General features: G+C 40.7%; 1 protein-coding gene across 9 annotated transcripts in view; it reads right to left on the bottom strand.

Moving 5' to 3' along the window:
* The window catches only part of PDCD1LG2 (programmed cell death 1 ligand 2), a 119,142-nt gene that overhangs the window by 43,357 nt on the left and 52,791 nt on the right, over positions 1–22,994 (bottom strand). For 2 of the 9 annotated variants that reach the window (XM_010833816.1, XM_010833820.1), the window contains one exon: positions 10,004–13,402. The exons of the other annotated variants lie outside the window; for them this stretch is intronic. In XM_010833816.1, coding sequence (XP_010832118.1) covers positions 13,397–13,402 — 6 coding nt within the window. In that variant the 3' untranslated portion in view covers positions 10,004–13,396. Of the gene's footprint in view, positions 1–10,003; positions 13,403–22,994 lie in introns of those variants that run through there. 9 annotated transcript variants of the gene reach the window in all.

Raw genomic sequence — 22,994 nt, 5'->3', positions numbered from 1 at the left:
GATGAGAGAGCTGGATGACATCCCTGACTCAATGGACATGAGTTTACTCAACCTCATGTCCATTGAGTCAGGGATGTCATCCAGCTCTCTCATCCTCTGTCGTCCCCTTCTCTTCCCACCTTCAATCCTTCCCAGCACCAGGGTCTTTTCCAATGAGTCAGTTCTTCGCCTCAGGTGGCCAAAGTATTGGAGTTTCAGCTTCAGCATCAGTCCTTCCAATGAATATTCAGGACTGATTTCCTTTAGGATGGACTGGCTGGATCTCCTTGTAGTCCAAGGACTCTCAAAATTCTTCTCCAACACCACAGTTCAAAAACATTAATTCTTCAGCACTCAGCTTTTTTATAATCCAACTCTCACATCCATACATGACTACTGGAAAAACCATAGCTTTGACTTGATGGACCTTTGTTGGCAAAGTAATGTCTCTGCTTTTTAATATGCTGTCTAGGTTGGTCATAGCTTTTCTTCCAAGGAGTAAGCGTCTTTTAATTTTACAGCTGCAGTCACCATCTGTAGTGATTTTGGAGCCCAGAAAAATAAAGTCTGACACTGTTTCCACTGTTTCCCCATCTATTTCCATGAAGTGGTGGGACCGGATGCCATGACCTTCGTTTTCTGAATGTTGAGCTTTAAGCCAACTTTTTCACTCTCCTCTTTCACTTTCATCAAGAGGCTTTTGAGTTCCTCTTCACTTTCTGTCATAAGGGTGGTGTCATCTGCATGTCTGAGGTTATTGATATTTCTCCTGGCAATCTTGATTCCAGCTTGTGTTTCTTCCAGTACAGCGTTTCTCATGATGTACTCTGCATATAAGTTAAATAAACAGGATGACAATATACAGCCTTGACGAACTCCTTTTCCTATTTGGAACCAGTCTGTTGTTCCATGTCCAGTTCTAACTGTTGCTTCCTGACCTGCATACAAATTTCTCAAGAGGCAGAAAACACTCAAGGAATAGGCAAAACACTCTCTGACATAAATCACAGCAGGATCCTTTATGACCTACCTCCCAGAGTAACGGAAATACAAGCAAAAATAAACTAATTGACCTAATTAAACTTAAAAGCTTTTTCACAACGAGGGAAACTATAAGCAAGGTGAAAAGACAGTCTTCAGAATGGGAAAAACAATAGGAAATAAGCAACTGACAAAGGATTAATCTCAAAAATATACAATCAGCTCATGCAGCTCAATACCAAAAAAATAAACGATCCAATCAAAAAATGGGCCAAAGAACTATACAGACATTTCTCCAAAGAAGACATACAGATGACTAACAAACATGAAAATATGCTCAACATCATGCATTATCAGAGAAATGCAAATCAAAACCACAGTGAGGTACCATCTCACGCCAGTCAGAATGGCTGCTATCAAAAAGTCTCCAAACAATAAATTCTGGAGAGGGTGTGGAGAAAAGGGAACCCTCTTACACTGTTGGTGGGAATGCAGACTAGTACAGCCATTATGGAGAACAGTGTGGAGATCCCTTAAAAAACTGGAAATAGAACTGCCATACGACTTAGCAATCCCACTGCTGGGCATACACACCGAGGAAACCAGAATGGAAAGAGACACATGTAGGCCAGTGTTCATCACAGCACTGTTTACAATAGCTAGGACATGGAAACAACCTAGATGTCCATTAGCAGATGAATGGATAAGAAAGCTGTGGTACATATACACAAAGAAATACTACTCAGCTTTTAAAAAGAACACATTTGAACCAGTTCTAATGAGGTGGTTGAAACTGAAGCCTATTATACAGAGTGAAGTAAGTCAGAAAAAAAAAAAAACACACCAATACAGTATATTATGGCATATATATGCAATTTAGAAAGATGGTAACAATGACCCTATATGCAAGACAGTAAAAGAGACACAGATATAAATAACAGACTTTTGGACTCAGTGGGAGAAGGCGAGGGTGGGATGATTTGAGAGAATACATTGAAACATGTATATTACCATATGTGAAATAGATCACCAGTCCAACTTTGATGCATGAAATAGGGTATTCAAAGCCTGTGCACTGGGATGACGCTGAGGGATGGGATGGGGAAGGAGTTGGTAAGGGGGTTCAGGATGGGGGACACATGTACACCCATGGCTGATTCATGTCAATGTATGGCAAAAACCACTACAATAGTGTAAAGTAATTACCCTCCAATTAAAATAAATAAATAAATTTTAAAAAATAGAAAAGGCAGAGGAACCAGAGATCAAATTGCCAACATCCATTGGATCATCGACAAAGCAAGAGAGTTCCAGAAAAACATCTACTTCTGCTTTATTGACTATGCCAAAGTCTTTGACTGTGTGGATCACAAAAAACTGTGAAAAATTCTTAAAGAGATGGGAATACCAGATCACCTGACCTGCCTCCTGAGAAATCAGTATGCAGGTCAGGAAGCAACAGTTAGAACTGGACATGGAACAACAGACTGATTCCAAATCGGGAAAGGAGTACATCAATGGTGTATATTGTCACCCTGCTTATTTAACTCATATGCAGAGTACATTATGAGAAACGCTGGGATGGATGAAGCAACAGCTGGAATCAAAATTGCTGGAAGAAATATCAATAACCTCATATTCAGATGACACCACACTTATGGGAGAAAGTGAAGAAGAATTAAAGAGCCTCTTGATGAAAGTGAAAGAGGAGAGTGAAAAAGTTGACTTAAAACTCAGCATTCAGAAAACTAAAATCATGGCATCTGGTCCCATTACTTCATGGCAAATAGATGAGGAATCAATGGAAACAGTGACAGGCTTTATTTTTGAGGGCTCCAAAATCACTGCAGATGGTCACTTCAGCCATGAAATTAAAAGATGCTTGCTCCTTGGAAGAAAAGTTATGACCAACCTAGACAGCATATTAGAAAGCAGAGACATTACTTTGCCAAAAAAGGTCCATCTCATCAAAGCTATGGTTTTTCCAATATTCATGTATGGATGTGAGACTTGGACTATAAAGAAAGCTGAGAGCCAAAGAACTGATGCTTTTGAACTGTGGTGTTGGATAAGACTCTTGAGAGTCGCTTGGACTGCAAGGAGATCCAACCAGTCCATCCTAAAGGAAATCAGTCCTGAATATTCATTGGAAGGATTGATGCTGAAGCTGGAGCTCCAATACTTTGGCCACCTGAGGTGAGGAACTGACTCATTTGAAAAGACTCTGATGCTGGGAAGGATTGAAGAAGGGAGGAGAAGTGGAAGACAGAGGATGAGACGGTTGGATGGCATCACCGATTCAATGGACATGAGTTTGAGTAAACTCTGGGAGTTGGTGATGGACAGGGAAGTCTGGTGTGCTGCAGTTCATGGGGTCGCAAAGAGTCGAACATGACTGAGTGATTGAAGTGAAATGAACTGAACTTCATTCTTTCCTCAGTTATTTCTCCACTGTTCTCCAGTAGCATATCGGGCACCTCCAGACCTGGGGAGTTTATCTTTCAGTGTTCTATCCTCTTCTCTTTTCATACTGTTCATGGGATTCTCAAGGCAAGAATACTGAAGTGGTATTGCATTTGGGTTTGGGTTCTAGGACTTTGTAAATGAATAAACATCCAGCTCCTATTCGTGGGTATGATGCAGGCTTTTGGAGAAAACCAAACACATATGTAATTACAAAGTACCATGTGGTGTAAGCTTGACTGTATTACATGCCCTAGGACCAAGGGCGACCTGCAGAATCTTGAGGTCTTGTTCTGCTATGTGATGTGAGCTTTTATTGTGGACTTTACTTGGCTTACATGTAAAATGGAGATAAGAATAGCCTCTGTTTCATTGAACTGTAAAGGCTAAATAATGTGATACATGTAAAGCCATTAGAACTATGTCTGGCACATGGTATGAAAGTTAGCTACAATGATAAACAATTAACCTCATGATGGCTACTGACACTATAACATTGGTTATCTATTGTTTCAAGCTCAACAAAAGGAATAATGTATAGTCCAAATCTGGCACTTTAACACATCTAAATGCCATAGAGGTAAGAAATACATCATCAGAAAAGGCAGGATGATCAACTTTCAAAAATGTGATATTTTAGAAGTATTTTTCCTCAGGGTCTTATGTGAGAGCAATACTTTTCTTAGAATAGGCTTCTGACATCTTGTGCTATATATTCTAGGAGAAGCTCACAGAAACATCTGGGCTCTTCCAACATCTCAGCACAAATGACATCACTAGGATTCTTATCCATCTATCCCAATATCTGGCAGATATCAGGGTTACATTCATCTTTGTCTTCTCAGCCTAGTGGTGAGTGACAAAGACCGTAATTTAGCCATCTTAAATCACCAGAGCCTTGTGGATAGTAAGAGCTCATCAACTGTTGACTGATTAAATAACTGGCTTTGATGGTAAACACTGGTTTTCCTCTCCAGCATCCATTTATAATTTGGGGTCCTACCGTATTCTACATTTTAAGTTCACACGTACTAAGTGGAAAAAAAGGGTAATGCCAAAGAATGTTCAAACTACATTATAATTGTGCTCATTTCACATGCCAACAAGGTTATACTCAAGATCCTTCAAGCTAGGCTTTAGCAGTATGTGGACCAAGAATTTCCAGATGTACAAGCAAGGCTTTGAAGAGACAGAGGAACCAGAGATCAAATTGCCAACATTCATTGGATCATGGGGAAAGCAAGGGAGTTCTAGAAAAATATCTACTTCTGCTTCACTGATTACACCAAAACCCTTGACTGTGTGGATCACAACAAACTGTAAAAAGTTCTTAAAGAAATGGGAGTACCAAATCACTTTACTTGTCTCCTGAGAAACTTGTATGTGAGTCAATTGGCAAGAGTTAGGAATGGAGGTGGAACAACTGACTGGTTCAAAACTGGGAAAGGAGTATGTCAAGGCTGAATATTGTCACCTTATTTATTTAACTTATATGCAGAGTACATAATGCAAAATGCTGGGCTGAATGAATCACAAGCTGGAATCAAGATTGTTGGGAGAAATATTAACAAACTCAAATACGCAGATGATACCACTCTAATGGCAGAAAGTAAAGAGGAACTAAATATCCTTTTCATGAAAGTGAAAGAGGAGACTGAAGAAGCTGGCTTTACATGCAACATTAAAAAAACTAAGATCATGGCATCCAGTCCCATCACTTCATGCCAAATAGATGGGGAAAACGTGGAAGCAGTGACAGATATTATTTTCTTGGGCTCCCAAATCACTGTGGATGGTGAGTGAAGCCATGAAATGAAAAGATGCTTACTCCTTGGAAGGAAAGCTATGACAAACCCAGATAGCATATTAAAAAGCAGGGACATCATTTTGCTGGCAAATGTCTATATAGTCAAAGCTTTGGTTTTTCCAGTAGTCATGTATAGATGTGAGGGTTGGACCATAAAGAAGGCTGAACTTCAAAAAATTGATACTTTCGAATTATGGTGCTGGAAAAGACTCTTGAGAGTCCCTTGGACTGCAAAGAGATCAAACCAGTCAATCCTAAAGGAAGTTAATCCTGAATATTCATTGAAAGGACTGATGCTGAAGCTCCAATACTTTGGCCACTTGATTCAAAGAGCTGACTCATTGAAAAAGACCCTGATGCTGGGAAAGATCAAAGGCCAAAGGAGAATGGGGTGGCAGAAGATGAGACAGTTAGATAGCATCACTGACTCAATGGACATGAATCTGAGCAAACTCTGGGAGATTGTGGAGAACAGAGGAGTCTGGTGTGCTGCAACAGTCCATGGGATCACAAAGAGTCAGACATGACATAGTGACTCAACAAAAATAACAGTTGAGTGGAGCTCCAAACTTAAGACATAACTCACATATTCTTTTTCTTCTAGTGATAGGTTTAGGAGAGGGCACATGACATAAACTTGTCTAGAGTTAATATATGAATTGCTGCAAATGCTGGCAAAATGGCTTTTTGTGTGTGTGTAGATTTGAACATGGAAGGTTTAATAACTACTGCAACCACCTTGTGATCACAAAGGGAGATGATTTTCAAATGTAGAGTCAACAAAAAGGCAACAGAATGAAGAGATAGTGGAGAGAACTTCGACAGAGATACAGAAAATACTGTTAGACACCTCTGCCCAACTGTACCTTTGGTGGCACCTTTGACTCTTCGGTTAACATAAGCTGACACGTTCTGCTTTTTAATTTAAGCCAGTTTACATCAGATATTCTTTTGCTTGCAACCAAGTGATATAACTTATTCTGCAAAGTGCATGTTAAAATAAGTTAATTTTGTTCTATACTCATGGCCAAAGCCGTTCCTAGTTGTTATTTTTTTTACTCAGTTAATCAAGAAATGGTTTTTCCAGTAGTCATGTATAGATGTGAGAGTTGGACTATAAAGAAAGCTGAGAGCTGAAGAATTGATGCTTTTGAACTGTGGTATTGGAGAAGACTCTTGAGAGTCCCTTGGACTGCAAGGAAATCTAACCAGTCCATCCTAAAGGAAATCAGTCCTGAATATTCATTGGAAGGACTGATGTTGAAGCTGAAACTCCAGTACTTTGGCCACCTGATGCAAAGAGCTGACTCATTGGAAAAGACCCTGATGCTGGGAAAGATTGAAGGCAGGAGGAGAAGGGGACAATAGAGGATGAGATGGTTGGATGGCATCACTGACTCAATGGACATGAGCCTGAGTGAACTCTGGGAGTTGGTGATGGACAGGGAGGCCTGGTGTGCTGCAGTCCATGGGGTTGCAAAGAGTCAGACACAACTGAGCCACTGAATTGAACTGACTGAATCAAGAAATACCTAATAGGCTCTTGTTATGTGGTGAGATGTCACAAAGTTTAAGCAAGTTCCTTGTCCTACAGTTCAATTGGAATTCATCATCTCTGTATTTTTCCTCTCACAAGGAATACATCTCCTTTACTCAGATAAGTTTTGATCCAACAACGAGATCCTTTGAACTGTTCTTGGTTCTAAGCCTACCTTCCTCTACTCTGACCTGCTGGTGGTAGGGCTCTGATTCAGCAAACCTCCTTTACCAGCCTTCTTTGCCTGCTGACTTCCTGTTTAATAAATGGGAAGCCTTAGGGACTGGAATGTGGGAAGGGGAGAATTTCTTCCTATTTCTAGTTCCTGAATGTGTCGTAGCAGTAGATGGCAGAAAGGGAACTGTTCTCTGCAGTTCTAATATCTGGATTTCCTTGGTATCACTTTTTACTCTTTCTGCCTTCTAATATTTTTATAACCAATTCCTTATATTAAATACACTGTTTTTCTGACTGAACCCTGGATGATACAGTATTTGATACTAGGAGTGGTTTCAGGAAACAGACTTTCAAATCAGGAATCTGGATTCATTTGCTTTGCACTCAGAGCTAAGCTCTTCACCAATGGACGATGGCAAGTGGTAATTTATGGAATGTGATGACATCATGATTTATTGATGACAGATGACATCATCATCTCTTCTTCTCAGGTTTAATGCCACTGGTCAGCTGGCTTTTGGAGATCAAGTAACTGCTGTATGTGATCATTATGGTAGAGAAGATGACTATAAGGAAAGTAAGGTGAGATGGCTACTTCTGATGGTGATATAGTGCTTGCAGGAAAAAAATTACAAGCTCATATCTTCCCACTCAAATCATCTTCAGGGCATCAGAGTGCTCCTAAGGCTGCTCCTCAGAGTATCTCTTATTCCCTCTACATATAGGAGACATACCTAAAACATTCAGACCCAAACTAAGCATCCACAGACTGGCCAAATCTCAAATGTCAAAGTTTAGGCAGTAATTTGGAAGGCATAGGACTCTGAGGAATGGAAACATTTGAGTGGACTTGGATGAAGCTGAGAATCTTGAATCTCTCAAGTATCCTTGAGCTTCCTTTGAATAAGCCTCTATTTCCTATTTGATGATACTAGCCTTCCTTTGCTTGAAAACCTGTAATGACTCTATATGGAGCAGTTGCCTTGCATGGAGATCCCTATTCACTTTAAACTCCTTTGCTCCCAACTTTCATGGCCTTCAATCTTTTATTTGGAGTCAGATCCCAGCCTGCTTAGGGAGAGAAGGGCAGTCTTGTTCAGGAGGAAGAGGGTTATACTCCAGAAGAATGACAAGATTTGGTTAAGTTTATATTAGAAGAAACATATCTAATATAATAGAGGGTGGATTCTAAGGTATCAGACCAAGGTGAACAGAACATAACATTGGGTTGGGGCTTAATTTAGGTAGCCCTGATATAATACACATTCCATAGATATTTGGACTTAATGCTATGGTAAACTGTTACAATAATAGGCCCCAGAGAATCATGCCACTCTGTATATTGTGCCCTTATGTAACCCCTTCCACAAAGGGTTTTGGCATAGCCGTCTGACTTGCTTTGGCCAATGAGATTGGAACAAATGTGATGCAAACAGAAACCTGTAAAGCCCTTGCATGTTGGGGTTTGCCTTCTTTTTTCCTGTTCTGGACCAGCTTCCATGTTGATGAAGCCTGACTAACCTGTGGGAGACACATGGCCCACTAGCAATCAGCAGCAATCCAAGACATGTAAGACCAGCTGAGACCAGCATCTTTCAGCCTATCTGTCAAACTGCCAGACTGACTGCAAACACATGAATGAGCCCAGCTGACATGTAAGGAAGAAATGCCCCAGTTGAGCCCAACCCCAATTGCTAACCTACAAAATCATAAAAACATATGATAAATATAAGCCACTAAGTTTTGTTATACAGCAAAAGCTAGGTAAAACAAATGTAGTTTGAGCAGCTGGGAGTGGCTCAGTTTGCTTGTCTCAGAAACCTATGTTCAACAATACATTCAATGATATTGACTTGATAGAATTTCTCTGGAATAATGTATAGAAAGGAGTTAATGGCTTAGGGAGATAGGAATAATGGAGTAATTTATCATGTAACCTATGTGTCTTTCCTCACTTTGAAAGGGTTCAAGGGATGTTTCCCTCATTAAAGCATTGAGAAATGCATTAGTGAGGGAGCCCCAGCAATCTTGAATACCTCCAGGGAGCTGTTTTCTGTAGGCCAAAGTTGATGCTGGATAATGCTGCCACTGAGATGGGCTTCCTGATTTCAGTGGAGATGACTGGATCCCAGAGTGGGGGTGGGGGACAGGGGGCAGCGGTGGGTGGCTGGCCTACCAAAACACTACTTGACCCATATGACAGAAATTTGACTTATCACAGTTAAGAGTCAGCTTCTTGCCCCGTTCCTAGACCCGACCAGTTCACAGATCTGAAGCTCCTGGTTGAGGAGGAAAATTGGACCCTTAAGAAAGGACTGTGCAACAATGCTGCAAATAGTTAGTGGAGGTCTTCCTCCAAGCTATCTCTAAAGGGACATAGTCATTTACTAAGGTGTCTGTGCATTGGGAGAAATGAAAATATCCAAACTTTTCAGGGATTCCAAAATACTGCTCTGAAATCACACTAATCCTGCTGCTGCTGCTAAGTCACTTCAGTCGTGTCCGACTCTGTGTGACCCTATAGACGGCAGCCCACCAGGCTCCCTCGTCCCTGGGATTCTCCAGGCAAGAACACTGGAGTGGGTTGCCATTTCCTTCTCCAATGCATGAAAGTGAAAAGCGAAAGTGAAGTCGCTCAGGCTATACCCCATAGTATATGGGGTATATGGTATAGCCTGCCAGGTTCCTCTGCTCATGGGATTCTCCAGGCAAAAATACTCGAGAGGGTAGCCATGCCCCGCTTAGGGTAATCTTCTCGACCCAGGGACTGAACATCTCTTATGTCTCCTGCATTTGCAGGCAGGTTCTTTACCACTAGCACCACCTGGGAAGCTCATCTGTGAACTTATGTACAACGACAAACTTGAAAAAAGGACAGAAAATGACAGGTTAACAACTATACCAAGATGCTGTACGAGTCTGGACAAAGCAACTGCTAACAGCAAAAATGAAAATACTTGTGTTTGGATGATGGCGTCATAGGTGATTTTTGCTTGTTTGGCTTTCTCAAGTCCTCAAACTCTCCCAAATGCTGTTTTTGCTTTCTTTGTAAAAGGGACTTTTTTTTTTTTAATACTTGGAACTCATTTAGCTCTTCTTCTTTGAGGATTACCATTGCACAACTTTCTGGCCAATCATATTAAGGTCATGGTAAGTAAGAACATTAAGTGTAGCCACTCTGTCCAGTGCTGTAATGAGTCTCAGAGCCAGTCATGCATGAGGCATCGCTCACATACAAGATACTGCAGGAATGACAAAATCTCACTCTTTTCCCACCCTCTAGGAGCATATAGCTAAGAGGATGATATAAAATGTGCTCAAATCCTCATGATTCAAAACTGAAAATAGATAACTGTTTCAGAGAGGGACAAAGAAAACACTGCTCCACCCAAAGTAAAGACAGCTCATATTCAGTAGGGGGGAAAAAAAAAAACAAAATATTCACTGGCAGAACTGGCATCTAAAGAAAGCATAGGGTTTTGTGAAGGCAAATCGAGGCCCCAGAAAAGAGGTGTTCTGGGTGCAGGGGACAGCACAAGGCATACTGGAGGACTGAAGAGCCCCTTGACTTAGCTGGGGAATGCGGCATGTATAGGAGAGCCTGGGGACAAAACCCCTTGGCTGGAAATCCTTGGAAGCTCACTTCTCCCTTAGGGTTAGGATTTAGGAGAAATATCCTGCAGACAGACTAGCTTAATAGTGTCCAGACATTGCCCATTTAGCGAACAGTAGTGGCTGGTACATAGGGGGATTACCAGTGGTACTTGTCATTTAACAGGTACTTACCATATGCTGTACATGCTAAGTGCCTGATAAAGGAAGATGCTAACTGTCTTTTTTATATTACAGCTGGGCCTTCATATTGAGTTTCCACATCCAGCTAAGGATTGAAAATATTAGAAAAGAATTGCAGAAAATTCCAAAAAGCAAAACCTAAATATGCTCTTCAACTATTACACAGCATTTATATTGTAGTTACAACTATTTTACTTGAGCACTTACACTGATTGGGTCTTATAAGTAATCTGCAGATGATTTAAAGTATATGGGAGAACATGAATAGATTACACAAAAATATGGCACCATTTTGTATAAGGGACTTGAGCATCCAGATTTGGTATCCGAGGGGGTCCTGGAGCCAGTTCCCTGAGATACCAAGGGAGGATTGTATTCATCTTTTAGATAAGGAAACTGATGCTTAGAGATCAGATGATATGTACAAAGTTGTGTAATTCATATACAGTTGAGGTGGGGTTGGAATCTCTGACATCAGAGCCTGTCTTCTACTTCCTGTAGTGCCTCTTTGGAAACAGTAAGAGTGAAATTAATTCTAGACCAGGAAAAAGGACTACAGGGTGTATGTAACCAGTAAAGGACACATGGTGGGGTGTAATGAATATGGTTTCATTGTTCTAGTTCTATCCTTTCCAAGCTAACCAGGCAGCCTTAACCAAATTTCTTAACCTCTCTGTGCCTCAGTTTCCTTATCTTTAAAATGGAGACATGAATAGTGCCTTTCTTAGAGGGTTTTGAGAGAATTCATTTTAATAATATGTATAAAATGCTAGACAACATCAGGTGGGAAGTACTTGGTAAATGTTAATCATTATGGTTGTTAGGCTGTACTGTAGAACATTTCTCACACTAGGACACAATGCTTAGTGCTCTTCTTCCCCAAAGAACCCTGAATTTTGGGATACTGGAGCTAGGGAGCCCTGTCCCAATTTGGTGTTTAAGAAAATAACCCTGATCTAGGACTAAAGATGGTGGTATTTTGACAGAAGCCATTATTCCACCAGGTTCCTACAGAGTTAAATATTACCACCCAAGGATGCAGCATGCCAATCACGTATCAGTGGAGATGTGCAGCCCACATGGACAGACCTGCTTCCTCGGGGAGAAGGTCCTGTCTGCCTGCTCTGACCTCTGCACGATTAGGAGGTGCTTCCTTCCCCAGCAGGGGCCCCAGACCAACACATGGGACCTGGGAGACAGCTGTGGGACCCTGCCCTTCTAAAGAGGCATTTGAGTGTGCTGCAAAGGCTTTTAAACCTATGGGAGCCAATTGGCCTTATGGAACATTAAACTTACTGATCTGGATGGTCCCTGAGGAAACCACTTAGCCAAAAGCAGAACATCTGGAACATTTTGAAGAACTGAGTTTTATTCTTCAATGGCATTCTTTGATTTTCAACAGAAGAAACTGAGATATTACATAATTGTCTATTATCCACTTTCACCCCCCTTCATTCTCATCAACCTAAAATTATTCTTTGTCTGTGCATCAGTTAAAAGAGTTTGCTTGAAGCACATTCATCATCTGTTATACTTGATAATGTTTACATTTGGATAGTTTATAGGTCAGCTAATGCCTTGAATGTACTAGCACAAAGACCAAATTGAACATGATCAGCCTGATGGACCACATCCAGTTACCCTCCTCCTTGACACATGATAATGGAGTCCCACAGGTTTTCTAGTACTGACCATCAGAGGTCATGGCTAGTGACCATCACTCTATCACAGACCTGGAAACTGAGCTACTGAAAGGTTAAGTTTAAAGTCAAAGAGAAGACTAGGAAAGGACCCTTAGTTTGGTGCTTTGACCATTATAGCTACTCATCTGAAATTTTTGCAGAAATAGTGTATTAGTATGACAAAACTTAAAATGTGTATGATTGGCTTCTGAGGTTAAGAAGACAGGATTTTTTGAAGGGAAGATGTAGTTTGCTTTTGCTTTTAAAATACCATTCAACACAGTTCCATTACAAGTTAAAATCAATGCTTTGTGATTTAGATCTCAGAAAAATACTCAATGGCTTTTCTCCACAATCTGTAGTTGACCACTCTGTGTACTTCAATGCTTAAACATTTCATTAAAACAACACAGATGTTTTCTAGCTTCCTGTAAACCATAAAACATGTCAATTATGGTTTGACTTTGTATAAAGTCCTGTCTGTGAACTCACAGTCTCAATAGGCTTGTTCAGTATCCAGAGGAAACTACACATAAAAATAACTCCACTGGCAATCTTCTGTCCATTTCTGTAACTGGAAACTTCTACTTGTCTCTGCTTCTGGAAACCACTTTGGAAACTTAAGGAGAAATAATTCCCTCTGTTTCCAGTCTGGAAGAAAAAAGAGCCAGAGGACCCTCAGGGGGGTCCAGGATCCACTGTGGTTGTTTTCTAAAGTGCAGTAGTGTGTGCGTGGAGCCACGGGCTGTGGGGGAGAGAGCCCAGGTCAGTGGAGGGGCAGTCGCCTGACTTTCCGTTACACGGTGGTGGGTGCTGCCTAGTCGTGCTGCAGTCTCCAGAATAAAGTGCTGATTTATACAAAGACAGTTGAAAAGTACAAACAACAAGCTCTGCAGGCCAGGGGATTCTTGTTCAGAGTCTAGAAGTTTCTTGAGGATGTCCTATCAGGTCACCCCAGCTCCTGAGACCGTAGGTTCAAATCTGGAGAGAAAAGTTCACAAACAGAAAAATCATTTTTCTGACTGGAAAATACACAAACTCTCAAAGTCTGATTGGAGTGAGAAAATTGGAGTTAAAAACAAAAAAAAAAGCTCAAAGGCAGCAGGGCTTAAAGCTTTCTTTTCACCCCCTCGACAATTTGCCCTAGTCCAAATCTTTAGTTTCTCTCCCCAGGCTGATGGCAAGAAGCTCTCTCCTCTGTTCTCTGAGCTGCAGGCAGCTGAGAAATACTGGAGCAAAGTTCAAGGGGCTTACCTATTCAGACCTTTCATTGTGTCAGATATTTCTGTTTATTCCTGGAGATGCATTTTCCTCCACCCTGCTCAGCTTGTGCACGTCCTAGGACTGCATCACTAGCCTCTCTTTCCTCTGGTTTCCATTCCATTTTTCCCCTCAAGTATCAGAGAGAGAGGAGATTGCATGGGATAGGAGAGTAAGGTTGGGAGATCTCTTCCTCAGTCACCTACTGGACAGGCTGCAGGTCCGTTTTATCCCTCTCTTAAAGCCTACAGCTCTGTGGTCTGCCCTTTCCTCCTGCAGTTCTCACCAGGCTTTTGAAACTGCTCCCTTCCCTTTCCCCTTCAGTCTGAGGATACTGGGCCCCCTGAGACTAGCAAGAGCAGGGACCAGTGTCCATCTGTATCCTCTATCATATCCTTTTATAATGAATTGATAAAACATGTAAACTATTTTCCTGAGCCCTGTGAACAGCTCTAGCAAATTAGTTGAACCCAAGGACCTCAGATTTATAGCTGATTGGTCAGAAGTACAGGTGACAGCCTGAACGTGTGACTGGCATCTGAAGTGGAGGGGGAACACTCTTGGGAACTGAGCCCTTAACCTGTGGAATCTCACACTATCACCAGTTAGTGTCAGAATTGAGTTACATTGTAGGACACTCACCTTGTGATGCAGAGAATGGCTTGATGTGGGGAAAACTTCCACACATCTGGTGTCAGATATGCTTGAGTTTGATAGTAGTATGAGAGTAAAAGAGGAATATAGGAGGACAACTCAAAATTTTTCCTACTCAGAATATATATGTGTATATATATAAAGGGTTATAAGAGAAAAGAAGAAAAAAAATTAGAATCATTGGCATAGGAAAAAGAAAAGGAGACATGTCCATGTTGCTATAATAGAATGCCAAAGCTGTGGTTGGTTCTCTGATGGAAGTTCTTAGAGGAAAGACAAGAGAATCAAGTAAACAAAGCAAAATAAAATGAAGATATTGGACCAACTACTATATAGGTATATATAGAAAGCTGGCCTCATATTTTAATATAAGGTATATAGAAATATAGAGAGGTATACAGAAGTATACAGAAAGAGGTATACAGAGGTATTTAGAAAGCTGGCCTCTTATATTTTAGTCTTAACCTAAACTATGGCAATGAGAGCAGTTTTTTGAGTGCCTCATCTCTAATACTTCATTGTAAGACTCTTAGATGACTAATGTGCTTAAGTTATTTTCAAAATTCTCCCATGGCCTACCTGACACAGAGTCTTGCAAATAAAAACACAATACATGTTTGAGAGTGAATGGATAAATAAATAGTGTTATACTGGGGATCACAAGATCTTTCAATTTTTTTGTCATTATTTCATCAATTGTCACTTAACATGCCTTAAACTCAATCTCATGATCTCTAAAGTAGAGAAGTCAGGCTGCTTTATTAGGTCTGGAAGCTCTAATAAAGTATGACTTGGATGACTAGAATAACTTTTTTTTTAAGGAAGCATAACACATATCTGGCCATAGCAAACACCCTCTTCCAACAACACAAGAGAAGACTCTACACATGGACATCACCAGATGGTCAAAACTGAAATCAGATTGATTATATTCTTTGCAGCCAAAGATGGAGACGCTATATACAGTCATCAGAAGAACAAGACTGGGAGCTGACTGTGGCTCAAATCATGAACTCGTTATTGCCAAATTCAGACTTAAATTGAAAAAAGTAGGGAAAACCACTAGACTTTTATGTATGCCGTATATCAAACCCCTTATGATTATACAGTGGAAGTGACAGATATATTCAAGGGATTAGATCTGATAGAGTGCCTGAATAACTTTGGATGGAGGTTCATGACATGGTACAGGAGGCAGTTATCAAGACCATCTCCAAGAAAAAGAAATGCAAAAAGACAAAATGACTGTCTGATGAGGCCTTACAAATAGCTGTGAAAAGAAGAGAAGCTAAAGGCAAAGGAGAAAAGGAAAGATATACCCATTTGAATAGAGTTCCAAAGAATAGCAAGGAGAGATAAGCAAGCCTTCCTTAGTGATCAATGCAAAGAAATAGAGGAAAACAACAGAATGGAAAAGACTAGAGATCTTTTCAAGAAAATTAGAGATATCAAGGGAACATTTCATGCAAAGATGGGCTCAATAAAGGACAGAAATGGTATGGACCTAACAGAAGCACACACTACTAAGAGGAGGTGCAAGAATACACAGAATGACCCAGATAATCACAATAGTGTGATCACTCACCTAGAGCCAGGCATCCTTGAATGTGAAGTCAAGTGGGCCTTAGGAAGCATCACTAAGAACAAAGCTAGTGGAGGTGATGGAATTCCAGTTGAGCAACTTCAAATCCTAAAAGATGATGTTGTGAAAGTGCTGCACTCAATATGCCAGCAAATTTGGAAAACTCAGCAGTGGCCATGGGACTGGAAAAGGTCAATTTTCATTCCAGTCCCAAAGAAAGGCAATGCAAAAAAATGCTCAGACTAATGTACAATTGCACTCATTTCACACACTACCACAGAGAAGGCAATGGCACCCCACTCCAGTACTCTTGCCTGGAAAATCCCATGGATGGAGGAGCCTGGTAGGCTGCAGTCCATGGGGTCGATAAGAGTCAGACACGACTGAGCGACTTCGCTTTCACGTTTCACTTTCATGCGTTGGAGAAGGAAATGGCAACCCACTCCAATGTTCTTGCTTGGAGAATCCCAGGGATGGGGGAGCCTGGTGGGCTGCCTTCTATGGGGTCTCACAGAGTTGGACACGAATGAAGTGACTTAGCAGCAGCAGCAGCACACACTACCAAAGTAATGCTCAAAACTCTCCAAGCCAGGCTTCAACAGTACGTGAACCGTGAACTTGCAGATGTTCAAGCTGGATTTACAAAAGGCAGAGGAACCAAAGATCAAATTGCCAAGATGTGTTGGATCATCGAAAAAGGGAGAGAGTTCCAGAAAAACATATACTTCTGCTTTATCAACTATGCCAAAGCCTAATCACAACAAACTGTAGAAAATTCTTCAAGAGATGGGAATACCAGACCACCTTACCTGCCTCCTGAGAAATTTGCATGCAGGTCAAGAAATAACAGTTAGAACTGGACATGGAACAATAGAGTGGTTCCAAATCAGAAAGGAGTACATCAACGGTGTATAATGTTACCCTGCTTATTTAACTTATATGCAGAGTACATTATGAGAAATGCTGGACTGGATGAAGCACAAGCTGGAATCAAGACTGCCAGGAGAAGTATCAATAACCTCAGATTTGGAGATGACACCACACTTATGGCAGAAAGCAAAGAAGAACTAAAGTGCCTCTTGATGAAAGTGAAAGAGTGAAAAAATTGGCTTAAAACTCAACATTCAGAAAACTAAGATCATGGCATCTGATCCCATCACTTCATGGCAAATAGATGAAGAATCAATGGAAACAGTGAGACTCTTTATTTTCTTGGGCTCCAACATCGCTGCAGATGGTGACTGCAATCATGAAATTAAAATACGCTTGCTCCTTGGAAGAGAAGTTATGACCAACCTAGACAGTATATTAAAAAGCAGAGACATTACTTTGCCAACAAAGGTCCATCTAGTCAAAGCTTTGGTTTTTCCAGTAATCATGTATGGAAGTGAGAGTTGAACCAAAAAGAAAGCTGATAGCCGAAGAATTGATGTTTTTGAACTGTGCTGTTGGAGAAGACTCTTGAGAGTCCCTTTGACAGCAAGGAGGTCCAACCAGTCCATCCTAAAGGAAATCAGTCCTAAATATTCATTGGACGGACTGATGCTGAAGCTGAAGCTCCAATACTTTGGCCACCTGAGGTGAAGAACTGACTCATTGGAAAAGACCCTGATGCTGGGAAAGATGGAAGGCAGGAGGAGAAGGGGAAAACAGAGGATGAGATGGTTGGATGGCATCACTGACTCAATGGACATGATTTTAAGGAAGCTCCAGGAATTGGCGATGGACAGGGAGGCCTGGTGTGCTGCAGTCCATGGGATCGCAAAAGTCGGACACAACTGAGTGACTGAACTGAACTGAACTGAATTGATACATATCTATGGTATCAGAATTCAGTTCTAGTCGACCAGCCATATCCGATTCTTTGCAAACCCATTGACTGTAGCATGCCAGGCTTCCCTGTGGGTCAACAACTCCCAGAGTTTCCTCAAACTCATGCCCATTGAGTCAGTGATGCCATCCAACCATCTCATTCTGTTTTCCCCTTCTCCTCCTGCCTTCCATCTTTCCCAGCATCAGGGTCTTTTCAAATGAGTCAGTTCTTTGCCTCAGGTGACCAAAGTATTGGAGCTTCAGCTTCAGCATCAGCCCATCCGATGAATATTCAGGACTGATTTTCTTTAGGATGGACTGGTTTGATCTCCTTGCTGTCAAAGGGACTCTCAAGAGTCTTCTCCAACACCACAGTTCAAAAGCATTAATTCTTTGGCACTCAGCTTTCTTTGTGGTCCAACTCTGACATTCACACATGACTACTGGAAAAACCATAGCTTTGACTAGATGGACCTTTGTTGGAAAAGTAATGTCTCTGCTTTTTAATACGATGTCTAGGAATCAGAATCCACTCCTAAATTTATACTGGTTGAAAGCTTGTTTGCCTGCATAACAACAAGAAGCCAGGGGCCTGAATAGCCCCACAAGTGAGTCAAGTTAGCTGCAAGGAGAACTTCCACAAATGGAAAGGTTAGTGTACCACAGAAAAGGATTCAGGAATTCTGGACTAGGAGTTCCATCATAAAGTTATAACATAACCTTGTGCAAGTTACCTTGTCTGTTACATCCCTGCAGTATGTGTCCACTCGTTCTCAGTTGCCTGAGCTAGGAATCTGTGAGAGGCAGCTAAGACACTGATACATGTCCTTGAAAGGGAGTAAAAGCGTTTCCCTCCCAAAAGTTGAAGAGGATCCTAGGAAGAACCCTACATAATGCATTTGACTACTGAGATATAGAGAGATGAGTGCGGGATGGTTAACAGGGCTTAAAAAACTCCTTTCTTCATCTAACAGGCACCCCTGGGTACTTAAAACAGTGACACATTGGGGAATTTAAAAATGTACTAAAGTACAAACAGAATTCAGGAAACATGAAGAAAATAATATGAGGTTCCATCACACAATGACAATTATTATGGACATTTTTTATGATTATGAGCAGTTTAATGTTTTTTATTGGCATTTTAATGTCTTCATTTTGGGGGGAGAAAGCAGGTATGGTGGGTATATTAAATACTTTCTTTAAATAGAGAACTAATTATATGATGAATATATTCTTATGCTTTATCCTTTTTTCTTTTTTATATAGAAAGCATTTTTCCTCAGAAACAGAATGTTAAATGGTAACATACGGTCTATTGTTTCCCTGTTGTATCAGTCAGGATAGCCTAGATTATGCTGCAGTAACAAACAACTCTTAAATCTCAATATAATAAATAAAGGTTTATTCTTGCTCATGCTCCATGCCCACCAACGGTCAGCCAGGCACCCTGTTATTTGTTGTTACTCAGAAGCCCAGGCTGATGTAGAAATCACTACCTTGAATGTTGCAGATGAAAACAGAAAATACAGCAAAGCACAGGCTAGCTATTATATATTCTACCCCAAAGTAACAGACATCACTTATGCTTACATTTAGTTGATCACAGCAAGTCATATGACCACACTTATGACCTAATTAATCACAGAGAAGTGCAATCCTATTGTGTACACAAGAGCAAGAGATCTAGAATCGTGTGAAATAACACTAATGACTACCACATTCATCATGGAGAAGGATGGGAAAGGGCCATCTCCTTGGCTACATTTAGTTTTATATGAGTTTTTAATTTTATAATATTAAGGTTAAGGCCTTGAAGGCCCGTCTTGGGTGATTGAGAAGTCTGGATTTTCACAATAACAGGAACAGGCACTACCTTTCCCAGAGCTCCCTAGAAAGTTAGGGGTAGAAACATGGAGTGGAAAACCCAGCCCAGAGCAGCTGTTAATTGAATTACTGAGCCCTTCTGGGCACTCTCACAGTAATCAGGCCTCACTTCAGTCACTGGTCAGTGAGGCAAAACCAGCAAGCTCTTCCTTTCTTAGGTGGGAAGCAAGAGTAGTTATTTGAATAAGAGTCTTGCCAGAAGTATGTGTGACACATATCTCAATGTTCACAGTAGCACTATTTACAACAGCCAAACATGGAAACAACCTAAGTGTCCATTAATAGATGAATGGATTAAGAAGATATAGTGTATGTGAGTGTGTGTATACACACACACAATGGAATATTAGCCATAAAAAGAATGAAATATTGCCATTTGCAGCAACATGGAGGGACCCAGAGAATATTATACTTAACAAAGTAAGTCAAAGAAAGACAAATATCTTATTTGTCTTATTCCACTTACATGTGGAATCCAAAAAAAAAAAAAAATACAAATGAACTTATTTACAAGACAGACTTACAGACATAGAAAACAAACATGATTACCAAAGGGGCAGGAACGAGGTTTAAGTTAAGAGTATGGGATGAAGAAATACTACCATATATAAAATAAACAACAAGGATTTACTGCACAGCACAGGGAACTATATTCAGTGTCTTATAATAACCTGTAATGGAGAAATATCAATAACCTCAGATATGCAGATGATACCACCCTTATGGCAGAAAGTGAAGAGGAACTAAAAAGTCTCTTGATGAAAGTGAAAGAGGAGAGTGAAAAAGTTGGCTTAAAGCTCAACATTCAGAAAACGAAGATCATGGCATCCAGTCCCATCACTTCATGGCAAATAGATGGGGAAACAGTGGAAACAGTGTCAGACTTTTATTTTTTGGGGCTCCAAAATCACTGCAGATGGTGATTGCAGCCATGAAATTAAAAGATGCTTACTCCTTGGAAGGAAAGTTATGACCAACCTAGATAGCATATTCAAAAGCAGAGATATTACTTTGCCAACAAAGGTCTGTCTAGTCGAGGCTATGGTTTTTCCTGTGGTCAAGTATGGATGTGAGAGTTGGACTGTGAAGAAAGCTGAGCGCCGAAGAATTGATGCTTTTGAATGTGGTGTTGGAGAAGACTCTTGAGAGTCCCTTGGACGGCAAGGACATCCAACCAATCCATTCTGAAGGAGATCAGCCCTGGGATTTCTTTGGAAGGAATGATGCTAAAGCTGAAACTCCAGTACTTTGGCCACCTCATGCGAAGAGTTGACTCATTGGGAAAGACTCTGATGCTGGGAGGGATTGGGGGCAGGAGGAGAAGGGGATGACAGAGGATGAGATGGCTGGATGATCACCAACTCGATGGACATGAGTTTGGGTAAACTCCGGGAGTTGGTGATGGACAGGGAGGCCTGGCGTGCTGCAATTCATGGGGTTGCAAAGAGTCAGACATGACTGAGCAACTGAACTGAACTGATAATGGAAAATAATCTAAAAAACTATATATGTATTATTGAATCATTTTGTTGTACAACTGAAACTAGCACAATACTGTAAATCAACTATACTTCAATAAGAATTAAAATTAAAGAAATGAAATGAAATATGTCCAAAGAACATGGTCAGAGCAAGTCCCAAGACTTCATCTTCTGAAATGATAATGAGTAAGAATATGAAGGCCCAGGATTGCTCCTGGAAAGCTGAGAACCTAACACTGTTCCCCAGTGGTGGTTTTTGGGGGTGAGGCAGAGCTAGGGTAGCAGAGACTGTGTCGGAGAGTGAGAGGCTAGCTTGGCCTAAGAACTTCCGGTGGGCTCTGGCCTCAGACTTCATGAAGCTGACATAGGAGTGGGGGTGACATTGTATCACTTAGCTCAGGAAGAAGTATTTGGTTGACCAAGAAGTTCGTTCAGGTTTTTCCATATCTTACAAAAAACCCTGAAGGAACTTTTTGACCAACCCATTACATTTAGTGTGGAAGGAAGTGTAAAGCCTGGGAGTACCTCTAGGTCAGAAGACAGCAAACTTTTTCTGTAAAGGGCCAGATTATAAAAAATTTAGATTTGTATGGGCTATATGGTCTCTGTTGCAATTACTCAACTCTACCATAAGAAGCAGAGGAACGGATGGGAAATTAGGGGGGAGGGACAATATGAAAACGGAAAGCATGATTAAGTTTTAATAAAAATTTTGTTTACAAAAACAGGTGGGGATTTGACCCCCTGACCATGGTTTGCCTACTCTTATTTTTTTATCAATACACACCAGTGGGTAGGAGAGTGTTAACTGTGGTTGATTCTCATTAATAGGTGCCTACTAAAGTATGACAAATGTTCTAGAAATCATTATAAGTTGTTCTTTTTTGAATTGGCAAACTCAACTAAAATTAAACAAGATTTTTTAGTAGCAAGCTTAATTTGGTCAAAATCAGTCACTTTCTTTTAAACTGATCATAGAATAAGCTAAAAGAAGTGTAGAAAAACAGCTAATAAAGCAGACAAAACCAAATACCCAATAGTTTTATTAACAGTAATATCTCACTTCATTTCATTGACTAAGTAGATATAAAACATGTACACTTAGAAGAAGCCAGGAAATAATGCTGTGACCATGCACTTAAGAGAGGTATAGACTGTGTGTACAATGCAGAGGGAAAAACAAAGAGGGCCGAGCTGCAGAGAGTCTTACAGACTAAGAGAGGGAGGACAGTTTAATGCATTGGCATGGGCTCTGTACTGGCATACTTCGGTCTATTTTCTGGCCCATGCATTCACTAGTCATATGACCTTGCACAAGTATCTCCTCATCTCTGAGACTGGAGATGGTAGGAGGAAGTATATAGGGCTACTGTGAAAATTAAATGTACCTCTAGAGTGTTTAGAACAGTGGTCTGGCATTAAAACAATAATAATGCTAACTTATTATTCTATACTAAGGCAGATCCTACAAGAAGTTTGAGTTTGAGTCAGCAAGAAGGAATGAAGAGGGCATTCCAGGCAGGAGACACAACATGAACAAAGGCGCAAAGGTAGGAATGAGCATGACTTGGGGACAGGAAAGGGAGAAGGATGGCCTGAAAAGCCATGCAAAAGAGCTCAAATCTAGTCAAGAGACAGAAGACTGGCCTGATGATGAAAACAGCGTAGGGGTGTGCTGCTCCACTCAAGGGGACTTCCCAAAGCTATCTATACATAGTATACATATCTATCTATAGTTCTCACTGGGTGTTGGCAATGAAACAAGATATTAGTTAAGTCAAGTCCAGCTCTTATAATTTGTCCATTTTACTGAGAAGTAAAAGTTATTTTTTCAAAAAACTTGTTTGATTCTATCAAATAATTTCTTGGCTACAAGTTTGGTTTTTTTTTTTTTTTA

The sequence above is a fragment of the Bison bison genome, unplaced genomic scaffold (genome assembly GCF_000754665.1).
Source record: "Bison bison bison isolate TAMUID 2011002044 unplaced genomic scaffold, Bison_UMD1.0 scf7180017863936, whole genome shotgun sequence".
In the NCBI taxonomy this organism is placed as follows: Eukaryota; Metazoa; Chordata; class Mammalia; order Artiodactyla; family Bovidae; genus Bison; species Bison bison.
The sequence above is the reverse complement of the archived record's forward strand: the minus strand, read 5'-3'. Positions and strand labels throughout refer to the sequence as shown.